The 23236-nt window shown below is 45.3% G+C and overlaps 1 protein-coding gene across 1 annotated transcript in view; it reads left to right on the top strand.

Moving 5' to 3' along the window:
- The window catches only part of LOC120844880 (voltage-dependent calcium channel subunit alpha-2/delta-1), an 86606-nt gene that overhangs the window by 52658 nt on the left and 10712 nt on the right, over nt 1–23236 (top strand). Inside the window, exons 17-34 of the mRNA XM_042291394.1 lie at nt 232–309; nt 1425–1499; nt 1577–1648; nt 3767–3838; nt 3933–3994; nt 4537–4604; nt 5220–5268; nt 5634–5722; nt 6676–6769; nt 7551–7613; nt 7900–8003; nt 16443–16535; nt 17432–17529; nt 17624–17698; nt 18199–18269; nt 19825–19900; nt 21987–22045; nt 22141–22167. Of these exons, the coding sequence (XP_042147328.1) occupies nt 232–309; nt 1425–1499; nt 1577–1648; nt 3767–3838; nt 3933–3994; nt 4537–4604; nt 5220–5268; nt 5634–5722; nt 6676–6769; nt 7551–7613; nt 7900–8003; nt 16443–16535; nt 17432–17529; nt 17624–17698; nt 18199–18269; nt 19825–19900; nt 21987–22045; nt 22141–22167 (1325 nt within the window). The remainder of the gene's footprint in view (nt 1–231; nt 310–1424; nt 1500–1576; nt 1649–3766; nt 3839–3932; nt 3995–4536; nt 4605–5219; nt 5269–5633; nt 5723–6675; nt 6770–7550; nt 7614–7899; nt 8004–16442; nt 16536–17431; nt 17530–17623; nt 17699–18198; nt 18270–19824; nt 19901–21986; nt 22046–22140; nt 22168–23236) is intronic.

Here is a 23236-nt window from a genome sequence, read left to right as displayed (position 1 = left end):
ATTCTCAATTTCATTACAAAATATAAAATTTAAATATTAAAAATATATTTTACACGAGCCATTCACTCTAATTTAAATGCACCACAATCGGGAAAGATCTGTTGGCTCATTTTAAGGGTAGTGCGATACCAAAATTTAAAGAAGGTAGCGCAGCTGGTATATTTCCATAGTTTTAATTGCAATAAAGTTTTGCATCTTTTCTTCATGGAGTTTTCTGCTTCGTGATCGCAGAAAGATCAGGCAATCGTGGGGGTCATGGGAGTGGATGTATCCCTCGAAGAGCTCAAAGATCACGAACCCACGTACAAGGTACGCAATCCAATTATCTATGGCAGGGGTGGCCCGGCTGATTCAGCCTAAGAGCCGCAAACAAAAGCACGAAACTTCCAAGAGCCGCGGGGGGGGGGGGGGGGGGGGGGGCGGCAAACCTTTGTCCAGAGCAATAAACGAAACCGGAACTACTTTCAATCTCTGCAAGTCAAAAGCAGTCCAATTATGCGTTAGGTAGCATCAGCACAGGACTACCAAACCGCAACCTGTCTTTCCATTTAAGACGCGGTCTATGTTTTTTTTTCTGTTTTTCTTTTTTTTTTTTGGGGGGGGGGGGGAGGAGAGGGTAGCAGAGGGAGCCGCAATCCGCACTTTAGCAAGCGAAGAGCCGCAGCTTGGCCACCTCTGATCTATGGGCTAGGACAGCTAGGGCCATGATAATTGTCTAGCCATTACCTACGACAATTATTTACCATCAAGGCTGGAAGCTCTCACAAATGCCTGCTGTTTATTATTACGAAGACGCTGATAAAATATAGCAGGATTCATTAATCAATAATAGTTTCATAAAAAAGAATGTTGTAGCGTGAATGAAGCAACTGAAATGTGAATACCTATGTTTACATATTTAGTGAGTTTATTAACGGCCGAACGATTCCTTAGCTATGCTAAGTGCGTATGATATTTTGTTTAATGGTTCAGGCACCAAACTTAAAATTAAAAATGCAATGCGTCATTATGAAAAAAAAAATAATCACGAAAAAAGCGTTTGAAAATGTAAGGGTCGACATCATTTCGGGTTTCCCACTTTGTCAAACAGCGGTTAAACTATTTTTTTAAGATGTACACGCCTTCTGTGTAGAAATAATTTTGCTTAAAGAGTTAATATGATTCGAAGGATCAGAACAATGACTACTTGCTCTAGTATAAACCCATAACACACAAAAATGTATGCACGAACCCCACATCTAAAACAGGCCCCTAGATCCAGAAGACGTTTTTGATTTTAAACAAAGAGCTGAAAAACACACATTCATCACAAACATAGCTGAGGAACATACATTCATTGCGATAACACAAATGGCCCGAGACATGTCTTCGGCTTTACCTAGAACTGCCCCACAGCTAGCATCCTACGAATATGATTGTTTCAGATCGGCCCATCGGGATACTCATTTATGATCAACCGCAATGGATACGTCATGTACCACCCAGACATCAAGCTACAGGTTTGTGATTCGTTCAGTACATTCTTGGCAACCCCTCACATCCGTGACTCTGTTTCTAATTTTTCTTTGAATTTCAGCTTGGGTCCCTCGAGGAGCCACTGGACATAGATTTTCTCGACGTGGAGATTGAGAATCCAAAAAAGGAAAAGGTGCGTCTTTCGTCTTGCACGTTCCTTCGTCGACGCAGTGATGTGCTACACTTTTAGAAATAGGGGCGATGTGCTACACTCTCAGAAATACTTACACCTATTGTCCCATGTATAACGTCCCAAAAACCAAAATTCGACGTTTAGTTCACTGACGCGGAGCTGACGATACCAACTTTCATGGGCAGCTTGATAGTCGAGTGATACAACTGATTAAAATACCTAATGTACGCATTAAAGACTACTGGAAAACGCTGAAGGTATTGTGGCCCTGCTGCAAACCTTAAGGGTTTTTGTAGTCCTTTATGCATACATTAGCTATCTAGTAAGTTATATCACATCGCTGTCAAGCCACTCGTAAAAGTTGGTATCGTCCGTTTGACGTTGTAGCGGCAGCTATCGGCAGCGATCCAGCGCTTGAACGGCGCCATCCATGCTCACGGTGCAGGCACGAGCTAAGGACACGAGATGCCTGGACCACGAACTGCACGGAATCTGGAATTCGGCGAAGGGCCCCTCAATGAGCTAGTCGAAAAGGACAGTGTAAATATTGTAAATAAATATGTAGAGTGTGATTTACCGAGCCTCCACTCCTACAACGTCAATGAACTGAACGTCGAAATGTACTGAACGTCGAAATGCTTTATAACGCGCCGTACCTACCCTAAAATCCTGACCCTTCGAAAGGTAACCCATCCCTATTCTTTGCTTGATTTGCTATTGGTATGGGACAAAGGGCGTAAGTACTACACAAGCTATTTTGAGAGTGTGAACGAGAGGAACTACAGTGACAATGAACTGAAGACACCTAATTAAAAGTGGGTATATCTTTTTGCTCGGCTTCACACGGCTGAGCGGATCGGTCTGACTGTCTCCAACTAATATGCATCAAATACAGCATTGCAACCACAACATACGGCCACAGTTTTCCCGTTTGTTACGCTCTTTTATAACCCACCGTGTTTACGGTAGAATCACGACAGATGCCCGACCTCCGAGAGGTATCCCACCCCTGTATTTGGTTTGATTTGCGATTTCTCTAAACACCGAAACATAGCCCAGTCTTAGTAATCGTTGTGTTCAGATCAATGATGACCTTCGAATAAATTTGCCAAGTTAGCTATGACGCGATATAGGCGAACATTAGTGACCGGGAAGTACAGTCGTCTTTGTTTCATTGCTCCTCACCGCAATAAAATGTTTGACAGAGACACATAATCTTAAACGAGCATTTTTTAAACTTTTCTTGATTGCGCACCAAAAGTTATCCCACACCTTATTTTCACACAATTTTCTCACGGTTTTAGGTGGGCTATCTCTCGGGATGTAACGGTAAACTCTAAAGAAATGTCGATGAGAATTCACCTCTTTGCAGTACACAAAAGCATCCAGTCCCGATGAACAATTGAAGAGTTTTAGCAATTGAGAAAGCTCAGAATGCGATTAAATATAAAATTGCGATATCTGCAAAAATGCAAGCCAGACGTCATACTCATTGTGCTAACACATATCGTTTTCTTTTTTTTTTTTTTGTCTTTTTTGGCTAATTGTATTTTAGCCTTATCACTCGCTGGGACCATGCACTAATTGTTCGCTTTGGTTGGCTGTTTCTATGTTCTGCAGGAAAGTGAACTCACATACTTTTTAGGGTGTCGAGGAAACAGGGTTTGAAGTCAGATACAGATACGTTTTGTATTGTGATTTGTTAGACCTTGCGTACCAAAAAAGGATGGAACAAAACATGTCGTTATAAACTGTTCTTGTCTGTGGTATCTTGGCAACCAAACAGGTAACTGCATTTCGTTCGCAGTGGCAATAGCATTCTTTCAACAAACACGCAAAAGCTGCCACTAATTCAACAGACATCGTGTGGTCATTTCCTTTTTTTTTTCTTTTTGCTTGGTGCATTATTGTGTTTCTTTTTTTTTTTTTTGCAATATTTCACCCGTATTAGTGTTTCGTACTAATATCGCAATAATCCGTTCAGTTCACTGCAACTTCATCAAGCATATAAAAAGTTTTTGTTTTCTTGCCTGTGTAATTCGAATTCAAACTTATTGCAGATTAATCGAACATACATGCTAAGCTATTGGTTCTTGCTTTGTTTATTTATTTATTCAGATTAGGGAGCTAATGATTGAAGGCCGCTCAGGAAAAGAAACTCTAAGGAGCCTGATAAGGATGCCGGATGAGGTAAACTGATACCACCAGAAGAAGAAAACAATCTACAATAGAATACTCAATTAAGTGGAGGAATGCTACTAGACCGTGTTGTTTACTTTTACAGAAACATCTAGTCCCACAGAACATGGTATATTTCTATACACACATGAACGAATCGGAGTTCGGGTAAGTCCTAAAATTGAATGTTTTGGTTGTTGTTTCTGTTGTTGTTGTTTCCTTTTTTAGCGCGACTCAGGCAGAGGGGGAAGGGAGGTCTTCTACAATTGGGAGTAGTTTATTTGCTTTTGGAGGTACGTCCAGGTGTCCAGTGATATGGTAGGCTAGGGGAGCGAGCCCTGCTTAAGCAATTGCGCTCTAAGCGTGAGTGATCGTGGAGACAAAACCGTTTGTTTCCACGTTGTGTTCGGTGCTATAGTCCGTTGCAACTCAAGACGATGGGGCGAGGGAAAGGAAAGCCGAGGAGGAGGAAAAAGGCGGAACGCTGGAGGAAAGAGGAGGTTTCCCTCCCTCCTGCTTTCCGTCTGCTTCCTCCTTCCGAACCTTCCTTTCCCTCGCCCTACCTTCTTGAGCTGTAACCTACTTTAGACAAGACAAGTTGTTGTGCACGGTAGAGAAAACCTGAGGTTGCACAAGACTACATGAGAGCTGAATTGTATGCATAGGTAGGATAATTCTATCACTTTTTTGTCCTCACTTCAACTCCGCAGCGTTGGACTGGCGTTCCCAGAAAGGAGAAAGTTGTACGTGCGTGTGGAAGGGATGCGTGCTGAAGACGGTGAGTTTCACAGCTTGAAAAACATAATCGTGAACAATGCGAATTTTTTTATAGTATTCTTGTGCTTGTTTTATTCATACAATATGTTGACTTTTTGTTTCAATTCCTCTGTCGTTTCTAGAACACGTCAGTCATTGAGTCACGAGACTACAAAGTCATATATAAAAAAGTGCCTTGATTTTATATTTTTTCTGTGCAATAAAAATAAATAAACATTTCTTTTACTTTTAAAACAGATTGGAAAAACCAAAATCTAACGCAACCACCGCTGAGGTATTAAACCACGTTTTTCTCCTCAAACGACTCTGCAACTGTTGTTTCATCTGCAGCAAGATAAAGTCATATAAAATGCTTATTTATTTATTTATTTTGATAACACACGCCCCGCGCTTGATGTTTCAGTTCCAGACCATTTCGCTTCAGAAGTAACCTAAGGTCGCTCCTTAAACCAGGAAATATGATTTTCGTGGTTTTGACTGTCAAATGATATTCGGCTGCAATATTACTTATTTGTTGCCGAAGAACATGGGCGTTTTGTGCATTTATAGAAGTGCAACCTTAAAAGAAATGCTTTAGGTTTCGAAAGATGCTAAGCAGGCCGTTACCTTCTTCCAGGTTTCAAGCCAGAAACAGAGAAAGGAGATGGTGTCCTCTTGGCTCCGTGGTAAGGTAACTTTCTATCTGATCTTGACAATACTTTCATACAGCTACTGAGAGAGGTGATAATCAAGAATATTATTAGGAGGCAATCAATAAGAATCTTCCTGCGTGAGTGTAATTATTCGAAATGCGTGATTCATTGCATGCACTTTAAGAACCTCAAATGCATCAAGCTATAGTACTTTTGGGACGCAAAAATTTTGTGTAAAAAATTCCAGGGAAGGAAGGGGAAGGGAGTGGAGTGGGGCTGGGGGAAGGGTTTTTGACAGTCAAAAATGAGATGCTTGTCATTAAATGCTATAAACTAAGGATATTATTGCAAAAACGGCATCTATTATATGGCATGTCATGGAAACCATTGAAATGCAGGCGCTACTGCAAAAACGTGGCGCGTCCCAAGGGACCCACGGGGAACCTAAGCCAAGTCCTGGAAGCGTACCGGACAGACCATCGTCAGTGTGAGTCAGATGCGACTTTCTGTTTTATTTGTTTTTTTTTTATATAAATAGTATTGTTTTTATGTGTGTGTGTTTTCTTGATTTTTTTATAGCTGTGTTGCTTGTTTATTGGGAACGCGAAGTCGTCCCAAGGTCTCTGTCGTAAAAACGACACAATTCGATTAAGTGACACCCACTAAAATGAATTTTGATTATCTTGAGGAGATTATGCTGATGTCGCTATAGACGGCTGGCATGAACTCCCTTTTCTGCTAGCGAGTAAAGTAAGCGCGTTGAAGCGCCGCCAAGGGAGTTTCGTCTTATTTAGGATGCCTCAAAGCGTTAATTTTCATTCCCGATCATGTATTTTTTTACATATTTTGGTAATATTGCATGTACTGTTGTAATTTGTAAATGAAACGTTTCATCATTGGCCTATGCATTTATTCGTTTTTATATTTGTTTATTTTTGTTCTCGTGGATAACTGACGCTTTGATAGTGATGCACAAACAATTAGATTACAAATCAGTCCGCAAAAACCCACTAGAAAATGAGAGTTAAACGCATCAGTATCCGCTGCACCGAGGGTGTTATAGAACAGCCAGGTTGTTATTAAGTGATTATGTGTTTTTGTACCAATATTAATAGGGTATTGTTATTATTACTAAAATATAGTCATTCGCTTTTAAATTTTGTATATCGTTCTTGATACATGAAAGCGAGTACTAAAAAAAGGAAAACCATGTGTTCATAAATTACTTTTGACATGAAGAGTTTAAACCACCAGCTCGTTTTACCTTATGCTAGAACAAGTTGTGTTCAGCAATTTATAGATAGTAAAACAATTTTCTAATGAGTAACTTGCTGTGTTATTGTTTTTGTACGTATTTTTTCATATTTCCGTGCAAGCGTTCTGACAAAATTAGGCAATAACTTTTCTTTTTAAAAAGTTGCCGGTTATTTGCTATCGCAGGCGATCCTCTACTCATGCAGCGACTCCTCTGGGACATTGAAAACACGCGGGCTGTAGTCAACAACTGGACAAGCGACGCGTTCGCTGAAGAAAGGTAATTAAGCATCACGACTTCCTCTCACGACCGGTTATAGGTGGTCGACGAAGAAGGAGCCATCATGTAGCTTTGCTACACTCGCCGAAAGAAATTCCGAAGTAATCTATACGGTCATAGCTTTGCATGTAAACACAACTAAGCAAAATCGATTAAGACGGTACAATCAACGTGTCACGAACTAGTGGCTAATTGTCTATCAGTATCGGACAATGAAAAGCTAACGTATAAAATACTTTATTTTTGTCGCGCCCTGTACTGTATTGTCTTGTAATTCATGTAAATATATTATAAAAAGTTCAGTACCTTTTACAATAATGGCTCGTTGTCTCATTGAGACGAAGATAGAATAAAAAGAGCAAAGCTCTCAGTTCTTGATTTCGCTGTGAGAAGTTATGAGTAGTGCTTAAAAAACAACTACGATCCGAAAAAAAAAAAAAAACATTTATCACCTATAAATGAATGAGGTAGTCAGTCATCCGACGTTCGACACGCTCAACGCCGCCAAGAAGAGATATAATTAAAAAACAAAAATCTACGTCAGCGAAAGCATTATATTGCGATCAAAACGATACCGCTATATTCACCCACAAAATTATTTACTTCTCCGTAAAAAAGTAACGAACAAATTAAAAAATTTAGATTTTTATCCCTACAGGTCGAGGATTGTAACGTAGCTATTTATTGCAAGTGCACAGCAAGACAACATTATACAACATTTTTTTTTTCTTTTGGGAATCGGCAGAAATAGGGGTTCTTATGATATCGGTTTAATTTTCAGAGACGGCATCCTCGGTACCTTCGTGGGAACCGAAGGAGGCCTGATACGGTACCACCCGGAAAAGTAAGCGAACGCTGTCTAGCAATAGGGAGTTTTCGTAGATCGTTATCGCCGTCCCGCAACGCTCACCGTAAACCGCTACGATACCCGCAGCTCTACAGTCAAGGCCATCGGCGCGCAGGCGCAGTAGGGGCTTGTTCCTTGCGGAGGGCTTGGCAGGGGGGGAAACGCGGTCTACGAAAATTCCCTAATGTTTTCTTTCGTGGTTAGAGCAAGCAACAGAGCCAACAGGTTTTGTTGCTTCCTTCTCGTGCCCACTTTCCTTACGAACGTGTATTTTATACTACAGCATTGCGGTGTACCTGATCCACGAAGCGAATCCACAAAAGGCAGCCTACTTTAGGCGAGCCCTCTACGCAGAGGACTTCGTTTTCCTTATCAGTAACGTCAAGCGCAAGGACGACGGTGAGTGAACAACAATTTGATTTCGCATCTTCTCGCCGGACATGCTCGTTTCACTTATTGCTTTCCTGCATATTTCGGTTTTCATCCTTTTCTTTCTTTTGTATCAAAATAGGAGCCATGATTCTTGTGTACAGTCGGGAGCAAAAGTTTACGGGGCACCGGAGCGCGTGCCGAAATGCATCGCCGCGCCGTGCAACGGCGCGCCGCCGCATTAAAAAGCCGCGCTTTGCGCATGCGCGCCCTTCATGCTGGCAGTCATGTCTCTTTCGCTCGTTTCTGTCCGACTCACTCCTGATAACCGGAGTCGACGCCAGGGGCGCAAGTTGCCGTTTCGCTGGCTGTCATGCCTGGCGTCCTCTTCAGCCGCCACAGCAGCTGCGCTGGGTGACGGAGCGCCTGGTTAACCCCCTCCCCTTCCCTATGCGAGCTCCGTGACAAAGCGCGGCGGCTGAAGCAGACACGCAAAATGACAGCCAGCGAAGCGCTAACTCGCGACCCTGGCGCTAACTCCTGTTATCAGGAGTGCGTCGGAAAGAAACGAGCGAAAGAGACATGAATGCGAACACGAAAGGCGCGCATGCGCAAAGCGCGTCTCCTTAATGCGGCGGCGCGCCGTCGGACGGCGCGGCGATGCATTTCGGCACGCGCTCCCGTGCCCCGCAAACTTTTGCTCCCGTCTGTACATCCAATGCTGCTACGACGCCACGAAAGGATACCACTGTACTAAGAGTAGGGTTCGCTGCGGATGCATACAAATGCTTATGACCCTTTGATGAGCAAATAACATCATTTTATGCTCCCTTTCGTCCTTTTTTTCACGGTTTTTGACATTTTTTATATAAAATGGCTCTAAGAGTGAGCTTTTATTCGTGGAAACTTAAACGAAATAGTGTAGACGCCTGCCAAGATTAAAACGAGAAACGTCTTGTTATTTATTTTTATGTCGTGTTTTCTTACTTAATCAAAATTCAGCAACTAGTCAAAAAAAATGTGTATTTTATCAATTATTTTCAGTAGAACAAGATAATATCTTAGCCACATGTAACCAGTGTGATTTCCTATTCCCATCCGTCTCGAAGCTCTCAAGAATATTCTATTCTCGATTATGCTGTGCTTGCACTCCCAGTGCGTGCGAGGTGCGTATTGTATCATGAACGAGGACACAAGACCATCATTGCGAGCAGTGGAACGAGTAATCTTTATCTCCTTCTCCAACTACTCTAAGTACATGCACCTCGTGCCGGTATATACCGATACACCCCACTTTCTTTACCGAGAGAGCGGGAATATCAAACTTGCGGACTCAGGGAATCCGCTTAAAGTTTTTGGCATATCCCAGATGACGGGGTGGTTGTCTTAACCGCGCTGAGGTGCGAACAGGAATGCCGGTGCAGCGTTGCTGCCGCGGCGTCGCGAGACGTTCAGTGGCACACAGTTTGCGGGTGCTACTGCTACAGTATTCTCTGCACTCTTCTGCGTTGCCGCAGGTGAAGTGGGTACTTCAGTGCTCTAGCTGGCTACTAGCTGCGTAACCCTCTGGATGGTCAGGGGCATCGAAGGTCTCGGAGGTTGTGAGCAGATGCTGTCCATTTCTTCTGGACTCGCGCCCGTCTTGATTGATGATCTTGTACGATCTTGGCGCGACAGAGTTTTCGACCTGAGCCTTCGCAGTCCAACCGTCGTCGTGTCGCACGCGGAAAATATCTCCAGGTTGCAGGTCTGGTAGCCGTTGGCCCCTGTCTTCCTTTTGTTTGTTTTTCACGACGCTTCCGTGGATACTAGTTGAAAAATCGGGTATTCTGGAACAAATCCGACAACCCATCAATAGCTCACTAGGTGACTTTTCTCTTTCCAATTGCGAGGACCTGTAATTTAGCTAACCCCAAAAAAAAAGTCCTCGCTTGCATAGTTTTTTTTTTTTTTCATAAGTCGCTTCACGACTTGCACTCCCTTTTCGACCAGACGATTGGACTGTGGGAATCCTGGATTCGAGGTCGCGTGCTTAAACTCATACTTGGAAGCAAACACTCTAAATTCTTGTGACACAAATTGTGGCTCGTTGTTTGAATTGACTTATAGAGGTATTCCGTGTCTCGCTATTATACCTGAAAGCTTGCTGACCACGGTGCTTGTCGTCGTGTCCGGTAGAGGTTCAACCTCTGGGAAGTTGGAGTATGCGTCGTAAACCACAAAGTATGATTTTCCAGCATACTGGCAAGGATCTGCTCCCCCACGTTCCTAGGCTCGCTGGGTGTTGGTCGCATTAGTAGAGGCTCGCTGGGTTGACGATACGCAAAACATTTACATATCTCGCAGCGACCGATCATTGCGTTAATCTCCGTCGCAATGCCGGGTCCGAACATCAATATTCTTGCCTTTTCTTTACATTTGGCTAGGCCAGGGCGTCCGTCATGCACTCTTGCTAGCATTTCTTTGCGCAGAAACTTGGGGATAATCACTTTTGCGCCATTAAACAGAACTCCATTTATGATGGCCGGTTCTGAAGCGAAAGGTTCGAAAGGTCCCTCAATTGTCTCAAGTGCCTCTAGCACTTGCGCAATTCGGTGTAACTTCTGGCCATCACGAGTTGCAGAAACCGAACAATTCAGTGTATGCTGACTCACCAGAATCGACAGAACTGAGACTGCGTGCACTTCAACGTCGTCATCTTCCTTCTAATCAAACGCGGTTCTTCCTGATGGCGCTCTAGAAAGTGTGTCCGCCAGGAGCAGTTCTTTGCCAGGGACGAACTGGAACTCGCAGTCGTGCTTAATGATACGGATGAAGAAGCGCTAAAGCCTTGAAGGCATGTCTCCTTGGTTTTTCTTGGAGATTGATATCACCGGCTTGTGACTCGTTTCAACATCACTTTTCTACCATATATGAAATCATGGAATCTTTCGCAGCCGTAGACATTTCCAAGCGCTACTTTCTCGATCTGTGAGCACCTTGTCTTAGTGTCGGTCAGCACTCTTGAGGCATAAGGAAACTGGACGCCAGTCGTTTCCATGCTGTTAGAATAACACTGCACCCAAGCCGTACCTTGAGGCATTTGTGGACACTTTTGTAACAAGGGACTGATCAAAGAAAGCTAGCATTGGCGCTGCTGTGAAAGACGCTTTTATGTCTTGTCTTTCCTTTTCATGAGCTTGAGTTCACTCGAAGAGTGATACGTCTTTTAGAAGCTCTCGTAACATTTCGGTCTTGTCCGAAAGTCGTGGCAAGTACTTGCCGAAGTAGGTGACGACACCCATCATCTGTTGGACTCCTTTCTAGGTCCTCGGAACATGCATCTCTAGGACACTTTGTACCAGTTGAGGTGTCAGGTTGTATGACATTTTTGGAAGCCCTGTCGCCCAGAAAGGTGACTTTTGTGACACAGAAGAGGCTTTTTTTATCAAATATCAGGCCCCCGTTTTGTGCCGCTAAGATAGCTCTTTGGAATCGTGCATCGTGCTCCTCACGCGTGGCACCCCAGATGAGGAATTCGTCGATGCAAACTGGTATGGTCCTGTGCGGGGACATCTCGTGAACGGGTGGCGGTAATCAACAGTCTACCGCCGCCCCTCCGACCAACGACCCTACGGGAATGGACCCATCCGACGACGTCAGCACCTGCTAACCGAACACTAGTATTTTCATCAATCATCTCCTACCTCCGGTCCTCCGGGACTGGACGGTACATCAACCCATCGTCATCCTTAAACGCCCTTTTCCCCTCCCCCATGTCACATGAGGCCCAATCGGCCAAGGTATGGTTCACATAATAAATGCTTCAATCAATCTTGAACGCCCGGTACCCTATTGAAAAATCCGACAAAAACTTCCAGTGACATTCGGTGGAAACGGGTTAATTTCCACTCAATTTCACCAGAAACCAGCGCAGTTTACCAGTCTTCGGTGGAAATATTACTGGCCGCCACTTCCAGTAACCAGATTTCGCCGGACCTTTCACCGGAGCCACTTACGGTTAAAATCCGGCAAAAACTTCCCGTGACATTCGGCGGAAACGGGTTAATATCCACTCATTTTCACAACAAACCAGCGTAGCCACTTTCGCTGGAAGTTATACCAGAACCACTTTCGATTACCCGCCGCTGGAATCCTACTGGAAGACACTCTCGTTTGCCGGACACCGAACATTACTGGAAGCCGACGCAAGGGGAGCGGCTAAAGTCAAGGAAGCCAAGGCGAGCAGGGGGAGTGTGTTTGTAATGGCGGCCGCCAATGCAGCGGCATTCTCGTGAATGCGTGTTTAGCTCAAAACGACGTTGTAATTCTGCAAGAATTGCGTGCAGCGAACTGTTTTGGCGATCCAAAAAGGTGGACAGCGATCACCGGCAACTTAATTAATATTTGTGACAGGCAAAAGTCTGGGCCAGAGCAGGTACGAGACCACTCGGGCGGCATTCTCGTGAGTGCGGGTATTAGCTCGGGACGACGTTGCAATCCTCACGAGTCCGTACAGTGAACTGTTTTGACGATCCAAAAAGGTGGGCTCTTTCGCCCGTTTTCATCCGAAACCAGTTTACTAGTCTTTGGTAGATTATTTGCCGGCAAACAGATTTCACTGGGATGTCACCGGCAGCCCAGACGACCCGGTTTTCCTAGAAATCTTACCCGAAACGGGTGACTCGCTTCCCCGTTTACCGACCTTCACTCGAAGCCGACGCGAGGGGAGGGGAAGCCGAGACGAGCCGGGGACGTGTGTAATTATGGTGCCTCGCACCAAGGAGGAGTCCCCACGCACCCTCTTACCCTCGCATTGGGTTCGTGGGGAAAATGCAAAAAAGTCGTTTTGCTGACTTTTTTTTTTTTTTTTTAAGGAAACCGGTTTTTTTGTCCGTCAACGAGCAACGGCCGGCCAGGAAGGAACGCTCAGTCTCGGCTTCTCGTTCCATGTGTGCGACCTGTATCTTCCAAAGCGGCTGGGTGTGCAGATGAAAAGAATATATTTTTCAGTGACCTGTTTCTTATGCCTCTTTGTCCGTCCGTCTTCAGAAGCATCCAGCGAGCGAAAAAGACTGTGCCCAAGATTTCTCAACGTCGGCGGATGTTTGTTTCGCGCGTTCGTGGTTTTCGCTAAGCGTGCTACTGACGCCTGGTGCACCCGCGGCGACGGCATCAGGGACGACATCGGGAGTGTGCCCGGGATTTCTCAACAGCGGCGGATGTTCGCTCCGCGAGTTCGTGGTTTTCGCTAAGCGTGCTACTGACGCCTGGTGCACCCGCGGCGACGGCATCAGGGACGACATCGTGAGTGTGCCCGGGATTTCTCAACAGCGGCGGATGTTCGCTCCGCGCGTTCGTGGTTTTCGCTAAGCGTGCTACTGACGCCTGGTGCACCCGCGGCGAATGCATCAGGGACGACATCGTGAGTGTGCCCGGGATTTCTCAACAGCGGCGGATGTTCGCTCCGCGCGTTCGTGGTTTTCGCTAAGCGTGCTACTGACGCCTGGTGCACCCGCGGCGACGGCATCAGGGACGACATCGTGAGTGTTCCCGGGATTTCTCAACAGCGCCGGATGTTCGCTCCGCGCGTTCGTGGTTTTCGCTAAGCGTTCTACTGACGCCTGGTGCAAGCGCGGCGACGGCATCAGGGACGACATCGTGAGTGTGCCCGGGATTTCTCAACGGCGGCGGATGTTCGCTCCGCGCGGTCGTGGTTTTCGCTAAGCGTGCTACTGAGGCCTGGTGCACCCGTGGCGACGGCATCAGGGACGACATCGTGAGTGTGCCCAGGATTTCTCAATGGCGGCGGATGTTCCTTCCGCGCGGTCCTGGTTTTCGCTAAGCGTGCTACTGACGCCTGCTGCACCCGTGGCGACGGCATCAGGGACGACATCGTGAATGTGCCCGGGATTTCTCAACAGCGGCGGATGTTCCCTCCGCGCGTTCGTGGTTTTCGCTATGCGTGCTGCTGACAGTATACGTGTGTGTGTCCGTGTGGTGCACCTGCGCGGTTTTATTAATTAAACTACTGTGCGTCTAGGAATTTACCCAGCGGCATTGTGAGTATCTTGAAAGATGTCTTTTGCGGCAAAGAACTTGGTTGTTCCTATTTGGTCTGATTGCTTTTTTCTACAGCTGTGCAAATTGTTTCACTGGTATCGCCCCTGTTAAATGAATATATGGAACCTTCTGGCCTATATGGACTAGCCACTTTAATTTTTACCGAATCGTCCAGCATCTGGTAAACATAACCAACAACTGTTCACATGCTCCCTTCTAAGTGCCTTCCGTTGACGTCCGAACAAAGAAAGAAAAAACACGGTGAATTCCGGCCAATCTGGTGATCTTCTGGTAAATTCTGGCTTTACTGGAAGTGAAAAGAGTCCCATAATCGAGTAAAATAAATTTTTTACGGGAAATCGACTTCCGGTAAAAATCCGGTAACATTCCTGTACAACGATTGGTGACATTCCAGTAAATCATCCGGCAACATTCGGGTAAACTACGGTTTTACTGGAAGTGGAAACAGTCCCATAATTCAGTAAAATAGACTTTTACTGGAAATGACATTCCGGTAAAAAATATCTTTCAATAGGGTAGGCCGTCGAAGATCTGTGACATTGTCTTTTGAAAAACCTCCGATGCGGACGAAATTTCGAACGGAGGACGCTTGAAACGGTATCGTCCAAACGGAGTGCGGAAGATGCAGATGCGTGGCGTTTCTTCATCCAGGGAGATCTGGGGGATACCCGCGTTGGCATCTAACCTGGAGAAAAATCACGCGCCAGCCAGCTACACTTCGATGTCCTCTCTTCTCGGCATTTCGTACCGCTCGAGTTTCAGGCTTTCTTTAACAAATCTGGGACCCATGCACACTCGTATTTTGTTTTCTTTCTTGCAAACCACGACGAGCGCGCTGACCCAGTCTGACGGTTCCTCCATTTTGACTATTATTCCTGCCTTCTCCATTCTGAACAGCTCCTGTTTGAGAGGTGCTTTCAAATGCTGTAGTACCCGACGGGCTGCTTAAATGGCTGGTTTGACTCCGTCTTTTAGAACCATTTCATACTCTTTCATGGTGCATCCGAGGCCACCGAATAGTCTTGGAAAGGTTTCTGCGATCTTTTTTGCATGGTCACTGGCACCTGTCACGGTGTGGACATGGTTTATGAACCCAAATGACTTACATGCTCCGAGTCCGAGAAGTGCCTAGCTAGCTTTCTTAACGATAAAGAAGTCTAGGCTTGCGTCTATTCTATTGATTTTGAGCCGCAGTTCGGCAATTTCAATGTTCCCCATGATACCTCCGCTGAAGCTGCGAAGTTCCGCCCTCGACGGTTTTGGCACACGTTCTCCCCTTAGTTTCTTGAAAGTCGATAACGGTAGCAGGTGTGCTTGGGAACCATTGTCGACCTTCCGTTTAACTCCTCTGTCAGAAACGATCGCTGGTATGATCCAGTCAGCACAACCATTTCCGATGCCCAAAACAAAAAAACAAAAAAAATTCGTCTTGGTTACTCACTTTGTCGACTGTGGTCTTGAATTTTCAACAAGTCAAGCAGTCATTCTTTTTGCGGCATACATGGCATGCTTTGCCGTATGCGGGGCGTTCTCGAGGCTTGCAGTGCGTGCTGCACCTTCCATGTTGCTTGGTCTTGCAGCGGGCTTGTCCTTCTGCTTGGCTACAGGTGCCACGCTCTTCTCTGTATTGTCCCAAGTCCTTTGCCTTTCCTTGGCTACTTCAGTCGTTTGGTAGAGTGTGATTGTCTTTTCCAAGGTCATGTTATCTTCGCATAGAAGCTTTTCGCGTACCCGCGTGTCGGTGTCGCTATAGACAATCCGGTCGCGAATCATAGAATTGAACAACTGCTCAATATTGCATGTTCGAGCTTTTAGCTTTACGTCTCGAAAAAATTATTCGGACGACTGGCCTTCTGCTTGCGTCCGAGTCCTGAATTTGTAGCATTCGTAAGTTTCATTGCATCTTAAAGTGTAATATTCTTCAAATTTTGTCACCAGGACGCGGTAGCTGGTTCTTTCTTTGTCTGTCAGTCCAAAGGTGTTGAAGATTTCCATGGCATCACCGCACCCGCGACGTGGAGGAAACTTTCTGCCTTCTGTGTGTCGGTGCGTGCCTTATCCGGCTCGGTGGTGGCCAGGTAGAGCTCCAGTAGCTGCTGCTTAAACTTGCGCCAGTTGTCCGCTACATTTCCGGAGAGAAGCGAACCATCAAGCGGGCGAAGTCCCTCCATGGCCAGGCTAAAGAAAAGCCACTTCTGACATCATGCATCATGAACAAGAACACAAGACCATCATGACGGGCAGTGGAACGAGTAACCTTTATCTTCTTCTCCTACTAGTCTATCTACATGCACCTTCTGCCGGTATATCCCGATACACGTATAATCAGATCGACAAAGAAGGCTCTTCTTTTGTTATCGAAGCCACCTTTTTTCTTCTTTTTTTTTTCGCCAGGAAGCTGGGGTTTGAATGCCACCCAAGAACATGTCATCATAGCGGCCAAGGCGGTCGACGTCTACATAAAAAAGGCAGAGCTGATGCCGGCAGGTAAGCACGTCTATATGTGCTCTATCTAACAAGCTGCGCCCAAAGCCATCAAAAACACACGCGCTTGAAAGCAGCTCTGCAAGGTGCTCGTCTCATACAATTCCCTTACGCTAATAAATAACTTCCTAGAGAAACGCATTAATGACGGTCTCGCCCTGTAACGTAGTATAGGGGCTTTGAGGTGAAATATAGCCGAGTTGAATAGTATACCCTTTTTAAAATTCCTATTAAGCAACATTGGAGACCGCCATTTCATGGGAAAGAAGCATGTGATTGGATGCGAGTCTTTGCCGAACGTTGACCTATAGCCCTCGTTCTCGATATGAGCTGGTCTCAGTCCACGCCGAGCGATGACATAATCCTTGTGTCCAAACGCTCGAAGTTGCTGCCCAACCAATGGCGAGCTCGGAGAATTGCGCAGAGTTACTATAGATGGCACGTACTTTTTGAAAAGTGACTACTTGGAGCTCCTCGCGAACGAAACGCAAAATCTACTGAAACGAGGCAATAATGACCAGCAGTTCTGGCACGTGATTAAACTGAGCTACTTGCCGAGTTTTTGCGGTACCTCTACGTTAAAAACGCAAACCTAATCTTATTGTACTTGGTTTCGAGGTTTTAAGCTTTGATGTAACATCAGTGAGGACCCGGCGACTATCACCATCATTAGCACTTTCCTTTAGAGTTAAGGCAGAAATACCGCGACATTTAATGTACAAGAGCATATTCGTCGATGCAACACTCGCCCAGTGACTTAGAAAAACGAGATGCTCTTATTTTCGAGACAAGGCGAGGCTTTATTCCCGACAATCCTGTTGGTTCTGTTGACCTGTGCGCAAATTTAGAGCACCTTTGGTGCCGTTTATGGAGGAATGTATGTTCTTGTGTTTTTTCAGTCGTAGGCCTTTTGGTAGAAGAGAGAATTATTCACGAGTCTCTTATGACGATGTCTGCCAACGGAAGTTCGGGCGGCCACCTCCGTTGTGCTGACGAGGTGAGGACGAGTCCTGCTTATTTGTGCATAGTTGCATCGTGAGATGTCGGAAACAAGAATCCTAATTTTACTTTTATTCGGTTCATCGACTCAGGACTTCGTAATCTGCTACCTTCTCGACGACGGCGGCTTCATTATCACATCAAGCGGTGATGATCATGCTGAAAATGTAAGAGAATAGATGCGCATTTATTGCTGTGCGGGTGACTACATACACGTGGTCATAAAGACTTAGTTTTAACAAAGGGAAATTGGCCAACTGCTCAAGATTAAGAAAATTAAACTCGTCTGAAAAGTTTTGCTGTCTTTCTGTTAAAACTATGAAACATGGAATACAATTGTTTACATTTATTATGTTTACACAGTCTTCTAAAAATATTTTAGCGATTTCTTACAAAAACTAATAGTGGGTATTTTAAAGCATTTCATATTGGTGACACCTTCTCTAAACTGAATGTGCTCATAGAGCAGTGTGTTTTCTTTTTCACCATTGTGCTAACTTAATTACTGTGATAAAGTAAATATTTCGAAATTATTATAACTTTTCTTTGTACAACTACTTCTCTTTTACGAATTTGCTCGAAAATTATTCTGTCAGATTCACCTTTCAAGGCATGTAGACACTATGGTGCCTTTTTTTAATATCATTATATCAATGTATTTCTGCAGGTAGGAAAATTCGTCGGAGCAGTAGACCCAGAACTTATGGACGACATGCTGAAGAAATCAGTATATTTCAAGTAAGTTCCAAAGCCAGGATAAGGTGTTTTTTTTATTTCTTTTTAATTGGCAGATGAACACCTGTCAATATCAGGTGGCCTAATGCTCGAAGGAAACAACAGATATTATAAATTCCGAAATTGAAACCTTCAGCCATTAGGACCTACGCGTTCGCTCACCCTACCAATTATCAGCTGCCTGCAATCGCCAGACAATCCCAGAAGAACATCACCCGGAAGCTGGTCTATTCACAGAAACGAAAGGAGTGAGTGCTGGCAGTCTGTTGACGCAAACGTTCTCATCCCGCGGTATGTGCACAAAGCATTGCGTCAGCGAGCATGCAACAGCTAAATGCGAACATTCTACGGTTTGAGGGAATGAATGCGTGAAGCTCGTCTAAATGGGGAGCGAATACTCACAGGCTAAACACAAACTATTTCACTCCTGTAGAGTTTGGTGCAGAAAGGCGTTGTAGCGTGACGCATGTTAAAGACCTCAGATTATCAGTATTATTCCCCTGGTGAAGTATGAACCTCTACTGTGATGACACAACCTGCCACATTTTAGAACAGATTAACTCCCAGTTGTCTAAATGGTCATACAACCAAAATGACATTGATTTACAGATGGAAATAGGTGAAAACCATACATAGAGCATGTATATCGTGAACCAGCAACGTCTTTGCTCTTTAAACGCATTCAAGTGCATCCGATCCTTTATGACCGATTCACACGACAGACTAATCCGCGGACGGATTGATCACGTGACGGACCGTCCGTCTCCTAAGGGCATCCACATGGAGGAAACGACGAGCAGACGACAACGAGGACGAACCAAACCTGTTTGTGGACCCACATGGCGGCAAAACGCCCTCAGCGCACTCTGGCACCGTTATCCAACAGCGAAAGCGACGTTTGACGCTACGGTCACGGCAATGCCGCGAAAAAGAATCCTTGACAAAAATTATTTTTGGAGAAGGGGAACAAGAGGGACAAAGGAAAAACACAAATCTCCAAACACAGCTCCAGGGATTATATCCGTCATCCTTGTCCAGCTCGCTCGCACCTTTGCATTTAATTGTATTATACTAATGAGAATCCTTGTGTGCCCATGTTACATACCGAGCAAGACAGAACACCGTGGTAGGCTTGCACACCACCAGCTTTACTAACCCAAGGAATTAGACAAGCATGGTCCTGCTCGAGGGGAGGCTTGGACGGAGAAACGATGGAATCTTGGGCTCGCGAAGGGGGGATTGGAGATGCCCTCACGCAGCGGCGAACTCTTTAGTTCGCCGCTGCTGCAAGAAAAATCTTACTGGTTGAAAAGCTGGAGGACGTGCAGACAAGATCGCGGTCTGCGAATTAAAATCGCGCTTCGGTCCGTCGTGTGCATCTGCCATTGCGAGCCTACCAGACTTGCGCCACAAGCCAGTATCAGTCGCCCCGGTAGTCGGTTGGACTGGCCGACATTCGTAGTCTGGTATAAGCTGGCGCTCCAGTGGTGCTTGTAACTCTTGAGATGACAGTACGTTAAGGTACGTTTTCTAAGAGTGAAATTACATGCTTTCGCAGGATTGAGGAACTGCATACAGAGTCTCGATGCCCACGAGTGCGGAAGTACACAGCAGGAGCGAGGTCGTCCATGTTGGTAAACGAGCGCATCTCCACCTAACGCCTCACTACCTCACCGCTTGCAGTAATGATTCGTTGATGTATACCATCAAGTAAACAATACATTTTTGTATATTACAATGTGCAGTAGCGCCCAACCCAACTGACTCTTGAGTTGTGAGCTGTATATTACTGTATATTAACACTAATTATCTGCATGTTTGATCATTGTACCAAGCGCGTTTAAATATGATAGCTTTATAGGGTGAGTGGTGCCTGGGATGACCATTTGTCTTCAAGTGCCTGGGGTGGGTGGTGCTCTTAGTTCAGGTGGGGCCTAGGGCAGACATCAGTATGAAAACAGATTACGTCATACCATTGTATGTTTGTAACTCCGCGCGCTTTCCTTACACACCAACCGGATATAAGGCTTTTGCGCTGAATTTTCCGAGTCAACAAAACATGGGAAATGCGGTTTTCAGCCCTTCCTTCTCCTCCTTCCGCGCGCTCTTTGTACACCACCTGTTTCCGCTCTTTTCTTCCTTGCCCTTTCCAGCCCTTTCCGCTCAGCTCGCTTTCTCATACCACATCCTTCTGCTCCTCCCGTTTCTGCGTGCTGGATCTGAAGCTCAATCCGCAGCGCATTCGGCTTCCACGCTGGTGACCGTGGTTAAATCCCTAGCGCCAATTGCCTTTCTCTTTTTTTTTTTTTTGTCGAAATTGCTTGGCGGTTTTAAGCCACCAAGAAGGGGAAGTGCGCTTTCCTGCCCCTTTCACTCCTCGTTCCGCGCCCTCTTTCTACGCCACCTGGTTCTGCTCCTCTTTTCTGCCCTTTCCACACCCCTCCACTCCGCGCGCTTTCTCACACCTCGTGCTTCTGCTCCTCCCGTTCCTGCCTGCCGCGTCCGTAGCTCAGTCAGCAGCGCTTTCGGCTTCCGCGCCGCTGACCGGGCTTCGACCCCTGGCACTGGTCGCCGATTTTTTTAAAGATCGTTTAGCGGTTACGAGCCGAACAACCCACAGACTTCGTGCATACGCGGCGCCTGGGTTAAATGGTCCTATAAAGCTACCGCTTTGAACAATTTAAACCACGACATACTGATCATATTTTACTATGTATCGCTTTATGATTAAAAAAGAAATATACAAAAAATCTTCGGTGACTCCGCTAACTTGTGCCAAGCTGGCGCACGGTACGCGTCTCAAACCAACGCAGTGTTGGTCACAGTCCTATTGAGCAAGTCAAGATAATATTTGCGGTGTGTCGAATCGACTAATCAACACAAATAAATTAATTATCTAACTTTTTAAAATAATGTGGGCGCAAATCCAATCAAACATTGTAGCGCGTGTTGGGAAACATATCCAATTGTGCCGTATCCATCAAGGTAGCCTTCCTGCATCTAATTACTTCGAGCTTCAAAGAAAGCGACTGAGATATTTAAAAAAAATCACACGTGACTAAAAGCCCTAAAGCGGTGGGACACGTGAGTGATCAAGACAGGCGCCGCGAGGCAGTTCCTATAGCAAACTGCGCGGGAGCTGCAACGTGGTGGCATGGTATAGCATTCACGTCACACCGTCCACTCAAGTTGCTATGGAAACTGCCGCGTGGCGCCCGTTTTCATCGCTCATGTGTCTTGTCTGACCTTTTTTTTGATCTCACTTGTTGTTGTTGTTGTTTTTTGTTGTTTTTTAAGGGTCAGTAAAATTAGCCACTTAGAGGCTACCTGATGAAAACGACAAAATGGGATGTAACTCAAAACGTCCGACAATTTTTGTATAAGAAGGTTAGCACATAAATTATTATTCAAAAGTTAGCTCATTAATTTGCGTAAATTAACCAATTTGGAAACCGGAAAAAAATTTTTTACTTCCTCAATAGGACCGTGAACAATACTGCGTTCTTCAACACGCGAAGCGACCAACTTTTTTTAGCCCTTGGCACAAGATACCTGAAACACTCCTCTTCTCGCGTGGACTGAGCCAGCGCGCTTGTACTTATTTTTGTGCAAATCTACAGGCGTACAGCAAATTTAATCCCATCCTTTTAATTCACTCCGGCAGAACAATGAGTATGTATAAGTAACCAATTAAAATGCTATCGTTGTTTCTTCTTGCAGCCTCTAAAAGACATTTTTCACATCTTCGACATCAGCTGGGTGTTAGACGCGGCATCTTGGTAAGATTTGTGGAGCATACTTTTTTTTGCACTTTGTTGTAGTATATTACCAAACTTTTCGTCATGTTGAAGACTTGTTTTCTTTTTCCTTTCAGGCAACTACTCAAAGTCTGGATATACACGTAAGACGACGTAGTTTTGTCTTTTTTTTTTTTATACCATTCTGTCACCGTGTTTAAGGGCCACACAGGGATGGTTTACGGGAAAGGGAAGTGCGAGACGTCAGTGATCGGCGGAACCAGCGGGACTCCCTCCCCTACTCAAGCATTCACACAAACGGCGAGGAGCCAAGAGGGATGTTAGTATTATTAGATTCATGTAGCGATCGCTACATAAAACGGCACTACGCGAATCTGGCAGCAGCGCGGTTAGATACAGAAGACGGCGAACTGCATCCTGCTAAAAGAAAGATGCTTCTTGAGTTGCTAGATACAACACAAAGAACGTGGAATCAAAAACTAGTTGTGCGAGGAGCGGCTTGAAGATGGCATTGATGAATACCGAAGACACCTTCAAATGCTTTGGAGGATATCATTGGCAAGCCACAGCAAGTTGGATGATGCCCATGCCACCACCGGCATCTCGCTGAGCAAAATCTGGAAAAATGCCGGAGACGCAAATAAAATGCCGCCAATCGCAAAAGAGGTCCCAAGCCAAGGCGGACAGCGCTTGTGCAGCCCGAACCAAAGCTCGCCCCTCCCCCTGGGATGTCTACGTCCAGCACGGCTCTGCGCAAAAGCTTAAGGTTGTTACCACGTGATGTCCATCCCGGGGAGCGAACGGAGGAATTTCTCCAGCGTGTGAATATCCCTTTAAGAACATTCCAGAGCACGTTCCCACACACCAGATCCATTGACTACGGTCCTCCTGACAATGGGACCTATCAGCATTCCTTTAGAAAGTTTCGACAATCGCCGGTAACGTCTAGCTTCTACCGGTAACCTAAATTACGTATAAAATTGAAGACCCGACTAGAAATAAAAACTCGCTAGCTTTCCTTCGGGTTTCAACTCATTGTAATATTTTATGCAGTTCAGAGAAGCCATATTCTTTTTAAAATATATGTGTAATTTCACTTCTATGCTCGTTTGAGTCATCATTTATTTAACTTGCAAATTAGACTTACATAAAAAGCTTGTTCATCATAATATAATCAATGCGACCTATATCGACAAAAACAGGGCTTGTTGA

The sequence above is a fragment of the Ixodes scapularis genome, unplaced genomic scaffold (genome assembly GCF_016920785.2).
Source record: "Ixodes scapularis isolate PalLabHiFi unplaced genomic scaffold, ASM1692078v2 PGA_scaffold2__306_contigs__length_199485367, whole genome shotgun sequence".
In the NCBI taxonomy this organism is placed as follows: domain Eukaryota; kingdom Metazoa; phylum Arthropoda; class Arachnida; order Ixodida; family Ixodidae; genus Ixodes; species Ixodes scapularis.
The sequence above is the reverse complement of the archived record's forward strand: the minus strand, read 5'-3'. Positions and strand labels throughout refer to the sequence as shown.